The 21,065-nt window shown below is 38.9% G+C and overlaps 1 protein-coding gene across 2 annotated transcripts in view; it reads left to right on the top strand.

Moving 5' to 3' along the window:
* The window catches only part of SATB2 (SATB homeobox 2), a 201,401-nt gene that overhangs the window by 167,263 nt on the left and 13,073 nt on the right, over window positions 1-21,065 (top strand). For both annotated transcript variants that reach the window (XM_019974518.2, XM_070769811.1), the window contains one exon: window positions 162-359. In XM_019974518.2, the coding sequence (XP_019830077.2) occupies window positions 162-359 (198 nt within the window). The remainder of the gene's footprint in view (window positions 1-161; window positions 360-21,065) is intronic.

The following is a 21,065-nucleotide window of genomic DNA, read 5'->3' as shown; positions in this document are numbered from 1 at the left end:
TTGGTTTTCAGAGTTTCCAGGCGGTTTCAGTGTCTCCCCAGTTTGGTGGGAACAATTTTGTTGTAAAAATGTGATAAGCCGGTATGGTACTTGGCTGCACTCAAGCCCCCTCTGTGGCTGTGCACTCTACAGGTTCATTCAGTGGCCTTCTCTGTTTCTAGGGCTGGCTGTGTGAACTGCTCCGCTGGAAGGAGAACCCCAGCCCAGAAAACCGCACTCTCTGGGAGAACCTCTGTACCATCCGTCGTTTCTTGAACCTTCCCCAGCATGAGAGGGATGTGATTTATGAAGAGGAATCAAGGCACCATCACAGCGAGCGCATGCAGCACGTGGTTCAGCTTCCCCCGGAGCCAGTGCAGGTGGGCGTCCCCTTCTCCCCTAAACCTGGACAGGGCTCTCGGTGCCAGCAGCTGTTGAAGGTCAAAGGGGCAGACCATGTCACCTCCCCTCGGAAGGTGTCTCATTCCATGTCCCCCAGAACAGAGAGCCCTGTTCTCCCAGTGGGCATAGCGTGTATGTGTGCATGTGCACACATGTTCTCTCTCTCTCTCTCTCACTCACACACACACACACACACACACATACAAACACACCTGTGACTGAGAAGTCAAATCCAAAGGCAGCTACTCTGACTCAGACAGTAAAGAATCTGCCTGCAATGCCAGAGACCCGAGTTGGATCCCCAGGTTGGGAAGATCCCCTGGAGAATGGCATGGCTCCCTATTCCAGTATTCTTGCTTGGAGAATTCCATGGACAGAGGAGCCTTGTGGGCTACATTCCATGGGGTCACAAAGAGTCGGACATGACTGATCGAATAACACTTCACACTTTCTGGGAGTATTTTATTGATACTTGTAGGATTGTGAAGCCAGAGCACTGGTGGAGAATTAAATCTCCTAATTAGAAATCATAGTTTCCTTCAGTGCACTTTCTAAAGGAAAAAAACTCTGAAATAGCCAATGAATTGATTCAAAATTCCTCAAGAAACGTTTCATTAGGCTGAGAGAAATATCCACATGAGCTAGGGAATACCACTGAACTCAGCTGAACCTAAGAGAGAAGTTGTGATAGATTCTTAGTATTTTTAGGTGAGTTCCTGCTATCTTTGGTTTCCTGTCTTTTAGAAATCTACCTTCATTGGGTTTGCATGTTTTGTTTGCTTAGATTTTAGTCTCATTGAGATAAATTATATTCTTTTTGAGAGTCACAGAGTTTAGCTACTGAGCGTTGCTGTTATCTAAAATCAGTTACTTTGGGGAAGAAATATCAGTGAGGGTTCCTGTGGTTTCTCCCCTTCGAGTTGTGCCACAAAGTGTTTTGGTAGACTGTGAGATTTGTCCTCCTGCTCAATGCCCTCAATCCCCACTGCCGTGAAAGAGGATCACCTGAATCTCCTTGTGGGTAGCAAGAAGGGGACAATTGAGGCAGGTGTGCATGCATGTGTGCACATGTGTGTGAAGGAAGGAAGATGAGGGTGAAGGAGGGGTGGGGTGTGGTGTCTTGATCGGATAGCATAAGAGAGGTGGTGAAGGACACGGTTCTGAAATGCTCTGCCTAAGGCTTCCTGTCTCCTTTCCCCTTGCTCCACCCTCACATGCCTGGGGAAGAAGCCCGAAGCCACTGGAGCCATTATGTCCCTTGTCATCCAAATATTGACATCTCAGTCAATGCTCTTGTGCTCTCATTGGTCACTTTCCAAAGTCACAGAATGAGTTGCCCAGATCATTAGACTGGTGAGTTCACAAAGCTACAAGCACCTGCAGAAACCTCTTCTAATATCCACAGTACACTCAGAAAAGGGTGGTCACAAGGGCTACCTGGTTAATAAGTGGCAGAGCAGGTTCTCCTGGCTCTGGACTAGTGTGTGGGTGACTCATTCCCCAGAGATGAGCCCCAAGTCTTACCTTTCAGGACCAGCCTCTCCCTTCCCTCCACTGTCCTTTCCTGCTTGGGGCCTTGTCCAAACACTAGGGCACCTCCCTAGAGATGATTATTCCAGCTTGCTGAGTCACATGAAGCAGTGGTTTGTAGATTTTGAGATTCAGTTGAAATTAAAATTGGGCCCATTATAATTACCAACCTTTTATTTTAGAAAATAAATTTATTCAAAAAATTCAAGGGACACTCCTATTTATTATTCATATATTTATACAATAAATACTCATTAAATAACAACTTAATGAAAAGGATAGCCTCAGGCAAAAGATCTGACAAACGTATACATTTAATCATATGAAAAACTCACTATCACCCTCATTTTTCTCATTTTAATGTGAATTGATCCAAACTTCTGTGTTGAACCTATGACCAGCTTCAGGAAACCATTCACTTGGTGTGGACTTTTCATTCAGAGTCTATCTTAGTCAATCCAGGCAAGGTAAAAGGCTCCTCTGTCCATGGGGATTCTCCAGGCGAGAACACTGGAGTGGGTTGCCATGCCCTCCTTTAGGGGATCTTCCTGAATAGAAGTGAAAAACTGATTTATTGTAAACATTAGTAGCATTTCTTTTTTATCATAGGATGATGGCAAAGTTGAAAATTTGGAGAAGTTTGGGATAAGAAAAGTAATACCTTTAAATTAAGGTTCTCCATTAAATGAGGATCTCCCTTCATTTGGGTGATGGGTCCTGCATATTCCTGTCTGTACTCTTCCTGTCCAGAAATTCTCATCTCTAGAGGTCCCTGTGTTTAGGTAGCTAGAAGGGATGTTCAGCATCATATTTTGTATTTTAACTGACCAGTCTGAATAAAGTAAATCTTAGAAGCAGACAGCCAATCTATTTGTGAGTTTTATTACCTTTTATGCTAGTGTATCAGAACTAGAGTGTGCTAACAATATTTAATGGCTAAAGAGTCAGTCTGTAATTTTCCTTCAGTTTTAAGCACTTTGTGGCTATTAACATTAACTTCTGATGTCACTAAGATAATTCACTTATTTTATAAAAAGTTATTCCTATCACTCAGCTCTTAACTAAAGAGTTTACAAATAAGGTAATTTTTTCTACATTGACTTTTTCTCAGCCATTGACCTTGATCTCATAACTGTAGAACTCTTCAATATATCATTGGTGTGTGTGTGTGTGTGTGTGTGATTTCTCTCTCAGTGACACTGCTTTCAATGCTGCATTCATGTTTTGTGGCAAAATAGAAAGCATCTGATTAATTTGATTTATTACAATTGTAATAAATTGTAATTTATTACAGTCATGATAGGAAAAATGAAGAGAACTTGAACTAGACAACAGAACTCTTGAAACTGGAGAATAAAGTTAGCACAGCTTCTATGGCTTTGGACAGATTGTATTCAGAAAGATTCCAGACTACTAAAAAGTGTCTGTGATTGTCCAAAAGTTAAGTCATTGGACTCAGGATTGAGATTCACTGGTGCCCTTGTATCAATTAAAATTTTAGAGAAACATAATTGCTTACACATTTTAGGGATTAAAAAATTTGTACATTAGTAGTATTAGGTGATGTTGCATTTTGTCTAATTAGGCAGAAAATGCACTGCTATTAAATTGTTAAGTATGAGTGAAATCAGGGATTATTAAGAGTCTCTGATTATGCAGCACATTAAAATGCACACAGAAATCCACCCTACTTGTGGTTATGGAAGAGTGCCATTTAAATTTCTTTAAGTAGTTAGGGTACACTATTCCCCAGTTTTTCTTAAATTATAAAGATATGAAGTAGTGACCTTTGTACATAATTACCCACCAGAGGAATCTGTCGAATTAGGGCTCCACAGATGTATTGGATAAAAGAAGAAGCTTGGAATAAGCCCCTCCCCTTCAGTGAATTCTGTGAAGTCCCTTAGAGTCAGAGCCTCTTTCCTCCCAGAAGGGAGGAAATTTTTCTTGCCTTTTGTTTGCAAATAGTTTACTAATTGGTAGTCTTATATTGCATGCAGATGTGTTTCTTTTTTTAAGCCCATGAAAGATTTTTAAAGATTCAAGCCCCCATTTAGAAATTGAGAAATTTCACTTAGAAATCCAGATTTCACAATCCAGAAATTTAGGAGATCTGACCCAGTGGGCCACATGGCTGGAGCTGGTGGTCTCCATTCTGGGCACACACAGGATAGCAGTCTATCCTACTGCACAGGCCCCACCACTCACACTCTGTCTGCCATGCACACACATCCAATTCACTTTGTTCATTTAGGCTGCTCCTGTCCCATCACCGCGTCCCTGTGAGGCCAGCCTGCCCCAAGAGTCCTAAAGCCACACGTGCCTTGCCCTGCGGTTCTTCCATAGTAGCCCTTGTGCGCCATTTATTTTTCTAATTCTAACACCTCAGAGTCCTTGAAATGCATGTTTGATGGAACTTCCCTTTTGGGATGAACCTAGGTTATAGTTGGGCTTGGGGCCATTGAGGGGTATAGTCAGCCCCAGAGACTTGGGGGTCCTGGGAGGTCAAGATTTTTTTTCTTTAGAAATTCAGATCTCTCCAGGTGATATAGATTTGATGTCATATGGAGTTATCTAATTTCTCCAGTTTTCTTGTTGGTATTCTTTTTTGAAACCCCCATTTAAGATCCTGCTATCTAGAAGGTGACCTTCCAGTCTCTGAATACACTTTATAAACTAGATTCACCTACACTTATGGCCCTTCAGTGGAGGCAGTATTGCCCCGGGGAGTAAAAATTGATTCTTGGGGTGCATAAAAATCTTCAGTTTACAATTGTTTATTGCTCTCCAAAGGGACATAGTACATAAAGAGATGTTCTGTATACCTGGTATTAAAATTTCATGACGCGGTGGGGAGATGATTAGGAAAAAATGCCTAAAAAGGGTCCTATGGGGAATAATAATGAAAAATGTTGTGAAATGCTAACATACATAATGCTTATAGTTCATGTATTGATAGCACAAAGACCAAAATAGATGAAATGAGATGGTATGACAAACGAAAACATTCCATGAAAAAGACACAATAAATTTTTTTTTCACACCAAAAGATTGGAGACAAAATTATTTCTTGTGGTTGTAGTGATATTCCCCCTAGTGGTTATTACAACCCGAGGCCCTATAGGGAATGGATATCCTCACCTTAGAATCAAAAACTAGTTAGGCCAGGGTATTCATTATTACCAACTCTATTTTACAATTGGAAAAACTGGAGCAAAGACGGAGGGCCTTGCCTGCAGCCAGAATCGCCAGCTGAATGAAAACACAGGCGCTTGTGGCATCCAGTCTTCCCTCTGACCACACTTCTCCCTTAATGCAGCAGAGAAGAAAGGACATTGCTCATGTTATGACTAGGTCACTGAGTGGGGCTGATTGGAGAGCATTTGCCAAATTGTTCGTGTCTGTGTAGTTTGTGCTTTATTGTTTTATTATATTTCCACCACAGTGTTTCCAGGGGTTATTTTGTAAGTTCAGGAATTCTGAGTTTGCTGCTATGTGGTTTCCTGACAAGTCCTTGTTTTAAAATTCCATGCCATACGCTGAGTAAGAATGTGAGACCTGGTGGAGGACAGCTGACTCTAGCCTCATACCTCGGCTCGTCTGGGTTGCTGCCCACTCAGGGGATTCTCAGTATTTTCTCAGCTATTGAATCCTTGTGCTAATGTCAACCAGTGCTGACTTTTCCCTCATGGATATGTGGCAGTGTCTGGAGACATTTTTGATTATTATAACTTGGGGGTGCTACTGGCATCTGCTGGGTGGAGGCCAGGGATGCTGTCCAGTGTCCCATAATGCAGACAGCAACCTCCCCCTACCCTCTAAACAAAGATGTACCTGTTCTACACTGTTGATAGTGCTAGGGCTAAGAAACCTGTATAGAAACCCCATCAAGGTTGGGGGTGGGGGGCAGGTTATCTACTTTCACATGTGAGACACTGAAGCTTTGAGAAGTTTAGTAACTGCTCAGAGTGGGACCTTAAATCTTTATTTGTCTACCTTTGGTATTTGACTTTTTCCTCTGAGCTAGAAAGAACTGCTAAACATGCAGCAGCCAGCCTTTCCCAAATACTTGCTATTGGATGATATTAGGCAAAGCTGTTTATGTATATCCATCATTCTACTGAACACATCTGGTTTTGTTAGCTTCTTTTTTATATTCAGTGCTCCTTGGTGTGATGTCAAGGAACTGATGTGACTGAAATTTTCACTTTTCATTAAGCTTCTCTGGCATTTTTGAGATAGCTTTGGAATGTGACTCTCATTGCAAAGTTTAGGGATACTTGAAGTCTCTGATTAAGCACTGAGAATTTGATCATGCCTTTTTGCCTCAGCTGTAGGTTTTATTTGTTTTTTGTTTTTTCAATCTTTTGGCTGCACCATGCTAACACATGCCCCCTGCAATGAAAACAGAGTCTTAACCACTGGCCTGCCAAGGAAGTCCAAGCTGTAGGTATATTTTGATTTGTGAATTTGCTTTCAGAAGGACAGTGTATAAGAAAATAAATAAGCTAATTAATTAATTAAGGATGTTTGCAAATTCTTTAACCAGGTTACTAGAATCTCTCCTGTCTTGGATTCGTTCCAAGCTCCTCTTCAAACCCTGCTGTATGAATATGGCTCTAGAGGTTTGAAACTCTACCTGAGTCATGAGGAAATGTGCAGAGAGATGCTTGCCGTTTTAGAGGAAATATTACAGCAGTTGGGTATAAGGAAGTCCTCAGTGGGGTAAACTTTGAGAGTCCCTGACCATCAGTCGAGAGCCACACTAGCCTTTTCCATATTCACCCAATGTTATCCTGCAGGCATTTGTTTAACTTGGAGAGGTTCTTCATCTCTTTGTTTCTAGTTAGCCTTTCAGCACATCCAAACTTTTAAATTTGTCACTGGGAATATAGAAAGATTTGGAGGTTATTTAGAATGAACTCTTTATTCTAAAACATAGACATTTCTGTCTCCGGTTCAGCTTCTTCCAAAGTATAGTGAACAGGTTTCTCATGTGGTGATGTCGAACAGTTGAATAATTTCCTTAAAGTTGGTACCTGGTAGATTGGACATTAGCTGTGGCTTTGCTTTCTTTAGAGATTTCAGCAAGTTGTTTGTCTACTTTTTACATTTAAAAGTTTCTTAAAGTCTTTTTTTAACACGACATAGAAATTCCAGCTTAAATATTGGATATATATGAAAAGAAATTGAGGGAGATAGAACTTGATGAAAATCCACCTGTAGCACTGTGAATATTTGTAGGTTTCTCTGAACCTGGGACTTGGAATTTGTGTAGTTCATGGATGCACCCTCTCCTTTGCTATCCTGGGTATAACATATCTTCTTCCATTGTCAGTTTCTCCCTGCTATCATCGTTTTCTTTCTTCTATCATCTTATTTACCTTTTACTCGATATTTTCTCTACCACATGACTTCTGCTTACTACTCATAGCATCTCTGAACTGTAATTCCAAGCTTCCCAAAGCCTTGGCCTGCCCACCACCTCTGCTCTACTTCACAACTTTTCTGTATGCTTTTATCAAATCCAGCTTCTGTTATCCACTCCTTATTTACAACTTGAGATTCTTATAAGACAGAAATTGACTGGTCCACCTTATCCCCATGAAGGCAAACTTTCCTGACAGTTAATTCCCAAGCAGTAATGTGAATGCTCAATTTGGAGGTCACTGTGTTTTAGAGGAAGAGCTTTTTTGGGCACGTGGTTAGAATAAGCTCCAGGAGCGTGGGGAATGGAAAGCTAGCTGGCTGCGCACCATCTGCAGGTAACCTGTGAATGGTCTGTCCTTGGGCTGGAAAGTTAAGGCCGTTTAGTAGTCCTGCATCTATCATGGTAGATAGTAGCAGACATGATTAACAAGTCTAATATAAAATTCTCATGTCAAAAGAGATTTATGTGACTTGTTCAGTATAAAGTGCTGTGGACATGTAAGCAGTAGGAATCCAATACCTAAGAGTGATTTCAAGTTTGTGTGTATCCAAAGTGTAATGCCTTTATAGTTCATTACAGTTTTTCTAACACTTAAACTGAATGGCCATGCTTTCAGGCACTGTGTTATAGTTCCAGATAGGAATTAAAATTTTATAGTAATCTGTTCTGGGTCTATCTATTTACTGCTTTAAAGTAGGGTCACTGATTTGCTAGGTTTATTGTTTTAATAGTTGGAATTAGCTTTCTACTTCTCATTCTTCATGGGGTTGTTCCAGTGTTTTTGCTGAGCAGAATTCGCCCTATGAGTGACTAAAACTTTACAACACACCACCTCCCAAATTAAACATCTAGGGTTAGCTACTGGTTGGAAGTGAAATGTCAGGCAGCTGGGTTCCACTTCTCCCAGACTTTTCCTGTCCCGGGGAGCACAAAGAACCCTGTTTTCCTGAGTAACTTGCTCTTCCATAATTGTTATGTTCCTTAAATAATAGTCTAATTGCATTTTCAAGAAGCAGTACAATCTCTTCAGGTCCTGCTGTGGGTTACTGGTAGACCCCTTGTTTTTCAGCTCCTAAAACTGAGTAGAAGGCACTTTGCCCAATGCTACTCTGTGGATGAAGGGAAGAAGCAGGATTAGCTCTGTTACTTACATCAGGACCAGTACTTCTCACTGATGGAAGCTTCTGCACTGCTCAGTGCTCGGAAACCACTAACATCACTAATATAAATTACATTTCTTTATGCCTGTTTTTAAAGGTTTAGGGACAGCAGGGTACTCCTCATGTACATTGTCATATTCTTTTCCTTCTGCTGAAATTAAATAAAGATAGGAACATTATAAAACCTTTAGCACCTTGGCCTTTTCTTGATGTTCTGATAGGAAAATGATACTAAACATAATATTTTTGAACATAAAGCTTAGTTGTCTTTAAAAAAATGGATCAATTTATTGCTATGGAATTGTTAGTGTATCTTCTTGCCATTGTTCTATTGGCCAACTCAGTGTGGCTATTTTCTTCCTCCTTCTCTACTTTCTTCTTTCCTTCCTTCTTTCCACTCTTCTTTTTTTTCAGTAATCTGAAACACTTTTTTTTTTAAGCTGAAAGAATTTAGGGCATTAGCTAATAAATTTTGTGTCGGGGAAAACTAATTAAATATGAGCAACGTGGAGCATTGAGGGAAGCAAAATAGACTTAAGTTGATGCCTTCCACATGCATCATGCCTTCTCTCTCATCCATAAAAAACAGCAATAAACTTAAATGAAGACACTTGTGGACATTGAGGTGTCATTGTTTTAATGAAGTTCCTTATCATATTTCATCTGTGAGAAGGGAATACCTTTCTTTATACTTTTATAGGCATCTAGCAAAGTCTGGCTTTAGGTAAAGATGATTCAAATTGACTGATAAAACTGGGACTTCCCTGTGGTCCAGGGGTTAAAGCTATATGCTTCCACTGCAGGGGTGCTACTTATTTATTCAACAAATATTGGTTGGGCTCCCTCAGTGTGCCAGGTATTGGTCTAGGCACTATGTATATAATAGTAAATAAAACAGAATTTCATACATATATAGAGCAGCTTTCCATTTTACTCACATAGATTGCATTTTAAAACAGACTTCATTTTCCCTTTGCCTTGCCTTAATCTAGAATTCAGACTACGGTTTAGTAGAATCCATAAGCCTTACTATTCAGTCTTCTTGGGTGGCACTAGTAAAGAACCCGCCTCGCAGTGTAGGAGATGTGAATTTGATCCCTGGGTCAGGAAGATCCCTTGGAGGAAGGCATGGCAACCCACTCTAGTATTCTTGCCTGGAGAATCCCATGGACAGAGGAGCCTGGAGGGCTACAGTCTATAGGGTCACCAGGGGTCAGACACAACTGAAGCGACTTAGCATGCACACACACAAGCCTTTCTATTCACTGTTTCAGGAATAAGAGGATCTTGTAAAGAAAGAAACCACCTTCTATTTCTATTTTCAATGAAACTTTGACCAAATGGGAAAAAAGATGATAGAGTAAAGAAAAGGGCCTGGAAGTGACCTTGACTCCAGTTACCAGGCTGATCATGTGACTTTGGACAGGAGTTTTATCCTTTAGAGTTTCCTTTTACTATTTTGTAAACTGTTAGATTATGGATTAGGTGATCTCCATCTGAAACACTGATTCTGTAAATTGGTTCATCTATTTCTGATCCTCACTTGAGGATTTTAATGCAAATGAAAAAAACAAAAAATAAAACACATTACCCCTGGAAGGTTTAAGTGCATTTCGGAAAAACAAATTAGCAACAAAATAACAAATTATGAACACCTTATATGGGCTCAGAGAGATATAGTTGATTTTCTTATGATTGATAGTTATGACAATTACAAGAGAAAGCCAGCCACTGAGTTTTAAACTATCATAGCCAAACCTACCTACTGTGGCTTCTCAGATGTTTCTGGTTAGTGTGGAAATCTAATGTAGCTGAAAACTACTGCTGATTTTTATTAAGTTGAAGTCTGGAACTTCCCCTTGTAATGATAGACAAACTTACTTTCAATGAAAGGAAAACTGCCAAAGTTCTGAAATTCATTTATTTTATTATTACTCGGTTTAACCCTAGAAATGGGAGATCAAGAAAACTAGATAGATTTGACAGTTCTGAGGTCACAAGTTCAATTTCCTCACAAGTTGTTTCTAGATCGAATTCACTGCAAATCATATAACCCTTCACCTCTTGACATGGAATCTTTTAGGGAATTGTGTATCACATCAAGGTCATCCTGATCAGTCTGGGGCTGGGAAAATGACAGGTAAGTTGGATCAGGTGAAGGAATTCCAGTGACCAAGTCTGGAAAGCCTAGGAGGTATGAGTATCACTTTCTATAACAGATCAGGGTATACTGGAGTAAGCTTACACAGTGAGCAGGAATTGATGTTTTTAGGACTTTTGGAAGCTGGTTTTTACATTGTTAGTAGAATGGAACTGGCCTTGGTCAAATTATTCACACTACAAGAACTGGCAAATGATTCATTTGGGACTTTTTTTCTCTAGAGAGCCAGTTGTTAAATATTTACCAGCATAACACTGAATAGACTCCAGTTAGATTTTTTTTTAAAGCCTTGTGGATATCCATGTACTTATTTTTCATAAGTAAGATATGCTAAAACCCATTGTATGAAAGAAAGGTTAGGTGTTTCCAGAACTGAATGGCTGATTGGTATTACAGCTCACTTGTTCACTCAGGTGTCAAAGTAAGTGTTAGTACCTCAGCTGTGTTCGATTCTGTGATCCCATGGATTGTAGCCTCTGTCCATGGAATTCTCCAGGCAAGGATACTGGAGTGGGTAGCCGTTCCCTTCTCCATGGCATCTTCTCGACCCAGGGATCACACCTAGGTCTCCCGCATTGCAGATTCTTTACTGTCTGAATCATCAAAAATAGTTATATATTTAAGCAGTAGTTGTTTCTACTCTTTCCCCTTCATGCTTTCCTTTAGTTTAAATCCGTTTCTTCATGTTCATGGCATTTGTCTTTGTATTGCCTTCTGTATGTGGTATAAAAGGCTAACTTGAGTATCTGGTTAGATTCATTTTGCAGAATCAGAACCATGTACATAATGAGTTCATAGTCTGGGATTCCCTGGTGCCAAACACCCAACAGATTTGGGTGAAAACAGGGGAAGTTATTTTAACAGAGTACTTTCTTAGATTTGATGAAGTGAACCCTCACAGTGCACTTCAAAATGAGGAGTCAATTATTTTTTTAAAGTACTCTAAACTTAGGGAGCTAAAAATCTATGATATGAATGCTTAAATATATGTGGATATGGAAAGGCCTTCCTATTTCTATTACGATCTGAATGAACAGAATGTGCCAAAGTGAGCATATACTGTTTAAGTACAATATATACATGCAAATGGTTTCTTAAATATAGTTTTTCTCATTTCAGCTCTTTTGACAATTCATGTCAACAGTGTACTCATAAGTGTGGTGCTAGAAGAGCAAACAGGGAATTGTGGTCGACAAATGTCAAGCATTTCCATGTAGGTGTAATTTTAGGAGTACTTTTGAGAGAAATCCTTATTTGAGTTTGTGCTTCATGTGAAATGAAAGCCTCCCAAAGAGATAGAGCTAAAGTAGTCAAACAGTGTGTGTAGTACTTTAATACAGTTATTTCCTTAGTAATGAAAGGAGAGAACCAAATTGACGGATTCTTTTGCTTGTAAAACATAATCTGGATCAAATGCATCAGTATGTTCTATCAGTTGACGATTCTTTGATATATCTGTATTTTAGAACTACTGATGTACCAAGGGAGAAGTTTTCTTGTCACTTTACTTGCAAGATATCAACCAGTTTATTTGCAGCTCCTAGAAACAGATATACTAGGGATGGCACTCTGTACTCCAGTAGTCTCTTGTATTTGCATATTTGAAGCAGCATTGTCCAGTACACTCTATGAACATGTAACGTCCTCTGTGTTGCCATTACTCACATGTAGAACGTGTCTGTAATCAGTTGTTATTTTATGTCACATTCATCTGCATTTGCAGCATTTCAAAGACTAGTCTGCAACATCTTGGCACAGATGGGGAAAGCAGAGTTGGTTATAAGTTCCAGAACTACAAAGACACAGATCAAACATACGATATTAATAAATAGCTTGGATGGGGGGTGGGGAGAGGGGAAGGATTAAAAATTAGGTTATTTATTTAGAAAGTTGAAAGTCTCCATTTGTGATCATTACTCTGTTCTTGAAAGGAAATAGGTGCTGGATTTTATGTTTTGTTTTTTGCTCCAGTCCTCATGTTTCCCTCCTTCCCCTTCCTCCTGTTTTAAATTAAAATCTAAAGACAGCCCGAAAGAGTATATATAACTGCAAAAAGGATGTGGTAAATCATGGCAGAGGTTTGTGATCTCACAGACGTGGTGGTGTCAGGGATGAAGACCAAAGGCGAATCCTTAGCTTCCAGTGGATTTACTTGAAATCCCTCACCCTTGTAGCCTATCATGGATAATAGCATATCATGGATAATTACATTTTTACAAACGGTAGAGAAAATCATTTTGACACACACATAGTGTTTTCCAGCCAGACTGGCTTTTCAATCTTTTACAGCTTTCATGCATTAAGGCTCACATATTCTTTGTTTATTTTTAAAATATTATCATTAATAATAGGTTTGTTCTGTGGTCAACCTCTGAGTAGAAGACACTGAGGAAGACCCATTTTTCTCTGTTTTCCTCAAGTCAAACATTTGATACCTTTTCCTTTTGAGAAGTTTGTGCTACTCATGTTTTTCATTTAAAAAGTTATGGCAACCAAATTTTCATGGAGATTTTTAGGAGCTTTGGTCATTTTTTCAGCTTATTGCTATGTGAAAGAGAGTGAATTATGTTTAGTGGCAAAGCACTGGGTAGGGAGGGAAACAGAGGAAGAAATCATAGAAGAAATATTGTCATTGATTTGTTTGCAGTACTATTCAATGATGTGAATTCTGGCTCAGTGAACTTAGGGAAGGTTGTCCCCATAGCCACTCAGCTGCATCAAAATTCCAGGGCCCAGGAAAAACTGGGGGACAGTATTCACTTTTCTTAACCCTTTCTGATCAGATGCGGTATTTCATTTTGAAAATGAAATTAATTCCCCTGAGGCCTTTGAAAACTTTAATAATGCACAATAAATAAAATCATATCTAATAACTCAACAGTTTCATTTGGCACCATCATCATCTTTTAGATGTACTGCAATGGCAGAAACATAAATACTTGCAGGCTTCGAAAGCCCAGCTTCTATTTGCTAAATAAACTTGGCTGCTTTAAATTCCTCTGTGTACAGTCATTAATACAATCCACTCTGACAGCATTTAATTAAAGTGCTTTTCTCTATTAAATTCATTAAAAATTCTGCCCCCCTGCCCCCCGCAATGTGTATAACTGCTTTCCAGATGCTGAGTGGCAGGGACCTATGAGGTTCACTTTAAATAACTTCTGATTTCTCTTTGTAAAGTGTTTATTACATTCAATTTAGAAACTGTTAAATATGACTTAGAAGAAAAGTCAGATTCCAAGACATATTCCCCATTCCTTCAGCAGTTTCTTTAAAAAAATAATTTAACTCATCTGAATAAACATTTATTATCTATTGTTCTTATAATGTATCAATCCTCCTAGGCACTTAAACTGGGAGGTAATAAAGATATGATTTCCATATCAGATTGGTGAATTTGCATTAGTTCTCAGCATATCCTAGGCTTGAATACCTTTGCCTGCAGATTCAGGGAAAGTGAACAGAACAGTCCAGTATTAATAGATTATTGACAGTTTAATGTCTTGGCACCTACTTAGTCCATGAAGTATAATAACCAAGAAGCTGTCTGATATGAAAGCAGTCAATAAGATTTTCAGTGAAAACCTTTCAGTTAATTGCTGGTTGACCTTAGAGATTTCCTTTAGATAATGTTGTCTTCAGTTTAGACCAAAAGGACCGTATTGATTGATAGAGTTTATTCAGAGATGATTATTTAATATCCATTGCTCCAGTATATGTGGTAAAATTTGCCTTTTCTATGTCTACCAAATGAATTGTCTTTTTGGCAGTGCTTTTCACAAATACTCCCTTTACCAGCTCTACTTTGAAAATATCTCATTAAATCTGTTCTCTTCTCAGAAATAGAAAGTTGGGAATCTTGAGGGAACACATGATCAAGTGTTTTAATATGATAATAGAGTTTTGATAGAATTCTTTGCTCAGTCTGGAATTATAATTCCCACAGAGAATCTGACAAAGCTAAAAAGTATGCTCTCAGTAAGAGTAATTATATAATACCTTAAAAGCACTGCACCTTAAAACAAAAATGTTTTTTATTGCCAAAACGCTTTTTTGGTTTCCATAAGTATAAATGAGATGGCTTATATTTAGTTTCTAGATTTTTTTTTTCATGGATTTTTTTTTTTATTCTCCATGATTTATTTAGTTTTAGTCGCGTGGAAGCAAAACACATATTAATAACAAATGAGTTTTAATAAAATCTAAGTAAGCCACAAAGGTGGTCACGGAGCAGCCAAGGCTGTTTCTGGCCCTAACTTGAAACCATTGACTTCACTCACTTTGGACTGTGTGGTGTTGGAGCTGCAGTGATTGGCTCAAAGTGCGGGCAAAAATACTTGAATTAATTTTGTTACTTATCTTTCCTTGTTGGTTCTTAAAAACAAATTAACATCATCCTTTCTACTCTAAGGATGATCATTTTGGCATTTAATATTTGTTTTGGAAAAGACCTACAGTGCTGTCCATAGCAGCATTGTGTGGATAAGCAGCATTGTGATACATAGGATCCCTTTTTAACCAAACATCTAGTTTTTATAGTTTAATTTTCTTAAAAGTTTCTTTCTTTGTGTTATATGGATTCTCTCATCGTTGTTTGTTGTTTTACCTCCAGCAGCTTTTCTTGTCGTAGAAACTGTCCATTGTAGGCCTTCTGAATGCTATTGATAGTAGAAATATTTCTGGAGACTGGGGAGGGGGCAGAAGGAAGCAAGCTGATGAATATTTCAGTTTTTATCCCTGACAACTGTGAGACCCTAAACGTACTTCTCCAAATGTCAATAATTTTCAATCAGATAATTTCAGAGTGGGGGGTGGAATTAGAGAACTGCTTGAGCCACTGAATAGTGTTATTGCTCTATGCAAGTATGTGTGTGTCCGTGAATCTAATGAATCATCATGAACTAGTATAACTTAGTCCTTCTCAGTACTAGGTGTATTTTTTTTAATGAGTGCCTATGTGAACTGGCCACTTTCTCCCCTCTTACAGCTAGTAGACATGTTCTAATTTCTCAGAAGACTTTTTGGTCTATGTTATATGACTGTTGGAGTTGGAAATGGCAACCCACTCCAGCATTTGTGCCTGGAGAGTCTCATGGATGGAGGAGCCTGGCGGGCTGTGGACCGTGTGGTTGCAAGGAGTCAGACATGACTGAGCAACTAACACGCAGTGCAACACAATAGGACTATTGGGCTTCCCAGATGGTGCGAGTGGTAAAAAATCCACTTGCCAATGCAGGAGATGCAAGATATGCAGGTTCAATCCCTGGGTCTGGAAGATCCCCTGGAGAAGGAAGTGGCAACCTGCTCCAGTATTCTTGCCTAGAGAATCCCAAGGATAGAGGATCATGATGGGCTACAGTCCACGGGGCTGCAAAGAGTTGAACATGACTGAGCTCGCACATACCTTGGATATGGCTATTACCAATACAGATGTATTCTGGAAATTTTAGGATAAATTTTAAGAATTTTAAGCTTCAACTATTCATGTAAAACACAGTGCCTGACCCTGTGCTAAGTGCAGAGTGTGTGAATGTAACAGAATCTAAGGAACTCTCAGATTTGTGGAGAGATGGGTGTGTGGACAGATGACAATAATACAGCATGTAAGTAAGTTCAGAGAAAGAAAAGAACAATGCCTAAATCCCGGTGGGCTGGGGGACCCAGAAGGTTTCCCGGAAGTAGTGCTGCTCTGGGTCCCTTCCAGAATTCCTCACTAGAGGCACTTTCCAGACAGAGGGGACAGGGGAGGCAAAGGCATTGAGATTAGAGTTCAAGTGTGAGGACTGGAGCTTTTAGAGTCATTGGAGCACAGCCTGAAAGGCTGCGTCGAGGAGCACAGACAGGGCTGGGGCACACGCTGCAGACAGGGCACCCAGCTGTCTGGAATTCGTGAGAGGCCTTGAAGACCTTGGCAAGACGTTGTGTTGGCTGTGGCAGGGAGGCCTGTTGGGAAGTAAACTAACTCAGGCAAGAGATTATACATATAAAGGTCTATATAACAGCAGTGAGAGTAGGATGGAGAGGGGGAAATTAACCCAGCAACTATTTAAAAGGGATAATCAGCAGCAGGTGGGATTGGCTAGATGTGGAGGTTCAGGTCGGGGGAAGGAGTCAATGAGAACTCTCAGATCATAGCTGGGGCAATTTGAGGGTCTTGGAACAGCAGTCGAGAGCGTTAATGATTGATTCCCTGATAATGTCAGTTGTAAGTGTGTTTGTTTTGCACTGAGTTTTCGGCTATTAAATTAAATCCACCCCTAAGCAGCTTCACATTTGGAAGTATAATGACTTTACAGTTCTAGTTTCTGAGGACGACCTACACAGGATAAGCAAATATGCTTAGAAAAGCCAATGCAACGTGGCACAGAGACAAAATCGGACTTGCTTTGTGAAGCTGGGTAGATAAGGATGCTGCATGACTGGTCTCATGGGAATATAATGGTTCATCTGCAACTTGGAAACTGACATCTTTCTTGTGGGAAAAGGAATTGCCGATCCAGTTACTTTGCCCCAGGGAGTCAGGAACTGGGATTTCTTTTCCCAGTGACCATCCTTGGTACCCTGGGAGACAAAGATTTATTTTCTTGAGTAAACCACAGTCAGAATAAGACTGCCTCACCCTGTCTGCTTTCCATGTCTCACCTGGTGTACTTACCACGAATTTTAGAAGCAGAAGTTTCTCCATACCTGGTTACTAAGATCATCAATGTGGAAAATGTAAAACCACTATCCTCATAATGAATTAAATGTGGTTTCAAATTTAAATGAATACTCTAGAATTAACCTTCTGGATGTTTTACTTCACATGATTTAATTTTTCCGTGTTTTTTTTTTTTTTCTTGAAAGAAAATAATATCAAGGAAGCCAGTCTCTGATGAAATTAAGTGAAGTTGAAAACTAAAGGCTATATTTGATAAGCTCTCCTCTGACACCTTTTCTTTGCTAAGCCACAAGGAATCTTTGCTGACACTCTCTAGATCGGTGGCTTTTACCTCACTGTCTGAGGAGAAAACACTTCTTTGATCATTTGACTTTGTTTACCCCGTTTGGACGTTACGATATGATAAACCATACTATGTCCGTGGTGTGGTAATTCTAAATACTTTGCCTTTTACCAGAGTGGTTGATTATAATGCACTGCTTAAGATTTGCTTTCTATAAAAGGAATATTTGTCCTTTTATGTGTTTGATTCACACAGTGCCGTTTTCTCAAGTCCTGTTATTAAGTGGTTACATCCAGAAAGCAAAAATATGCTGAGGTAGTGTTTTATTGGTGAACATCTAATATTTTCACTAACCATAACTGTCAGATTGTTCTGACTTCTGAGTGCCCCACATGTAAAAATCATACAGAAAATGCGGCCTATCATAGGATTCTAAACAGCCCCATGTGAGACCTCAAATACCTGGATTACCTTCTTTTTTATTTTTGCCCTGAAGTAAAGAGTCTAATCTAAACACCCTTTTTCCTTAAATAATTTAAGCTCTCTTCTTTGAGAAGCTGGAATGCAACGTAACTGCTGTGTCATTCATGCTATTACAATTACGGGGAATTTTCATCGTAAGCTGAGTGTTGGCTGAGTTCTGTCAGGATAAAAATCTTCTTCTGCTGCAGATTTTGACAGAATTGGGTATATTGTTTTTTTTAAATGATAACCAAAGATAGAAAAAGTAAAAATTTGTTCGTTACCTACTAAAAATTAACATTTGGGAGAGGAACTTCTCCGTGATATAATTGTTCCTTGTTTGTCTTCACTTTTAATCATAAACTGGAAACACCGAATAGTTCCCTCTGTCACTTCTGGTGTTATTTTTATATTTTAATTAGAAGATGTTTATTCATGCTAAGATGAATTTTTGTTCAAAGCTTTTAAACAAAATAATTTTTGTATTTTCCAGCTAACAGCAGCAAGACCATGTTTGTTATGTGCTAGACAGGGATTTGTAATATGTAGATCAGAGTTCAATTTTGTGTATGCATTTTCTCATCTGATGAATAAATACAACAGAATCCATTGTTATTGTGAGAATAGTTTGTTATCGTTTTTAAGAAACAAGCCCAAAGCATAGTGAACCACTTCAAATATATACTAACTGTAGGATTTGAATAATTAAATTTATCATATGATCCCCAAGTCACATCATACAATCTGTGTAAATCAGGAAGGATGATACTTTAGTTCAAGAAGCCTATATAATTTATTGAGATCCTTTAACTTAAAGTGTACACATCCTTTTCCTCCATGTCATCTTTGTTTCTAAGTCATTCTTTACCAATAGGTGTTTTCCAGTTATTTTTGTCACCAGATTTCTAAATAGTAAGATATTTGAAAGTGGTTTGAATTTTGACCCTAATACTTTTCCTCAGGAATCATTATTTTAGGTCTTCATTGACAGAGCTCTTGGCTGGCTACATGATGTCTGCTCTTGTAAAATATATCTATTTTCTACCTTCTTCAACTTAACATGTTTTCACTTAAAAGTAATTGAAACTCTGCTCTGATTAAGCTTGTTAGATGAAATTTCTTCACCTGAAACAGTTTCTGTACAAGCATAACTCAGAGGTATTGCCAGTTCAGTTCCAGACCACCATGATAAAGCAAATGTCACAACAAAGTGAGTCCCACAAATTTGTTTGGTTCCCCAGTGCATATGAAAATGATGTTCACACCATACTGTAGTCTATTAAGCATGCACTGGATTTTGTCTAAAAAAATGTACATACCTTAATTTTAAAATATAGCTAAAAAATTCCTACCCATCATCTGAAAATGTGGGGTTGCCACAAACTTTCAGTCTGTTTTAAAAAAAAAAAGTAATATCTGAGAAATGCAATAAAGCTGAGCTCAATAATGCATTCTATTCTTATAAGCTTGAATCTGTTTTAAAAACTCAAAGTCCAGCGCTCACTGGGTCAGGCATCACTGGCTTTTCGAAAGGTTGTTTTCATTTGATTTGCATTTTACTTCACTTGAGAATTATTTAGCTAACTGGATTAACTGTTTAATAATTCTAATGGATCATTCTTATCCTGAACCTTTGCACATCTTTCTCTCTAGCCCTTTTGCCATTGATGATGTGTCATGAATTTCTAGTTTGGTTCTTTTAATGACATTATGAATTCCAGGTACTCAATTCATCCTAGCATTTTACACTCTTCATTATCTTTAACTTAACTTAAGAGCTCTTCTTTCATCCATGCTGGTGCAAAAGTCACTCAGCTATACCAATGAACACACCATGCAGGCATTTAGAAATCAGAATACCATAGGTCACTGTCAGCTCTGGTCATGTCATGTTACTCTTTACTCATTTTCACTCAAAAGGCTTCCCTGGTGGCTCAGCTGGTCAAGAATCCATCTGCAACGCAGGAGACCTGGGTTCAATCCCTGGGTTGGAAAGATCCCCTGGAGAAGGGAAAGGCTACCCAATCAGTATTCTGGCCTGGAGAATTTCATGGACTGTATAAGTCCATGGGGTCACAAACAGTTGGACACAACTGGGCGATTTTCACTTTCAAAGACTCTTTAACATTACCTGTAACGTGAATCTGATCTTCAAAAGATAGGCTTTCCCTGTTAATTTTTAGGCAGAGTTTTGTGTTTTGAGATGACATTGTGAACGGTGGTAGAAGTATAGGGAACAGGGGGAAATGAACACTCATGGGTGTCAGGCAAATGGGGCTTGGGTGGATGGGCTGAGGGATGATTTCTCCTAGGAAGAAAGACACAGGGTTGTAGCCTGGACCGTCCTGAAGAATCTACTCTTCCTGAATTATCCCATGAACAGTTTGTGGAATGATTTTGGTCATATTAGGTTCTAAATTATCAAATAAACCTATGTATCATGTGACGCTGATGAAGGAAAAGTTTTCATTGCTTATAGGTTCAGTATATGCCTATGTTTTATCTCTTTTGCATTCTAATAGGAGAGAGATTTGCTTTTTATGTGTCATGGAGTCTATTTGATGGGAATACAGCTCCTCATCTTGACCCTGCTTAATTTGCTATCAGCTCATCTCCTTGTATTAGAAAAGCAGCTCGCCCAGCTACCTCTAGAGTCTGCAGACTGTGGCCACTCAGTATAGTCAGATTAAGAACTACAACACATTTTTTTTTAACCCAAACCATACCACAGTTGTTGGTATAGTTGTTCTCAATTTGTTACTAAAGAGGAAATGATATAAGCCAAAGGCTGTTTTAAGAACTATGCTTCCTCTAAACCCCCAAGTTTGTTTTAACAGATTATTGTGTCATAGTGTTTTTATGCTTTTATCTTTGACCAAAGTGTTTATTTTGATAAACAATTATTAAACTGCATTAAAAACATACATGATGTTCCAGTCCTATCTTGGTTACAATATTAAAGGAAACTCAGACTAAGGCTGGATGAAATTGAACAC

The sequence above is a fragment of the Bos indicus genome, chromosome 2 (assembly GCF_029378745.1).
Source record: "Bos indicus isolate NIAB-ARS_2022 breed Sahiwal x Tharparkar chromosome 2, NIAB-ARS_B.indTharparkar_mat_pri_1.0, whole genome shotgun sequence".
NCBI classification, from domain to species: Eukaryota; Metazoa; Chordata; class Mammalia; order Artiodactyla; family Bovidae; genus Bos; species Bos indicus.
The sequence above is the reverse complement of the archived record's forward strand: the minus strand, read 5'-3'. Positions and strand labels throughout refer to the sequence as shown.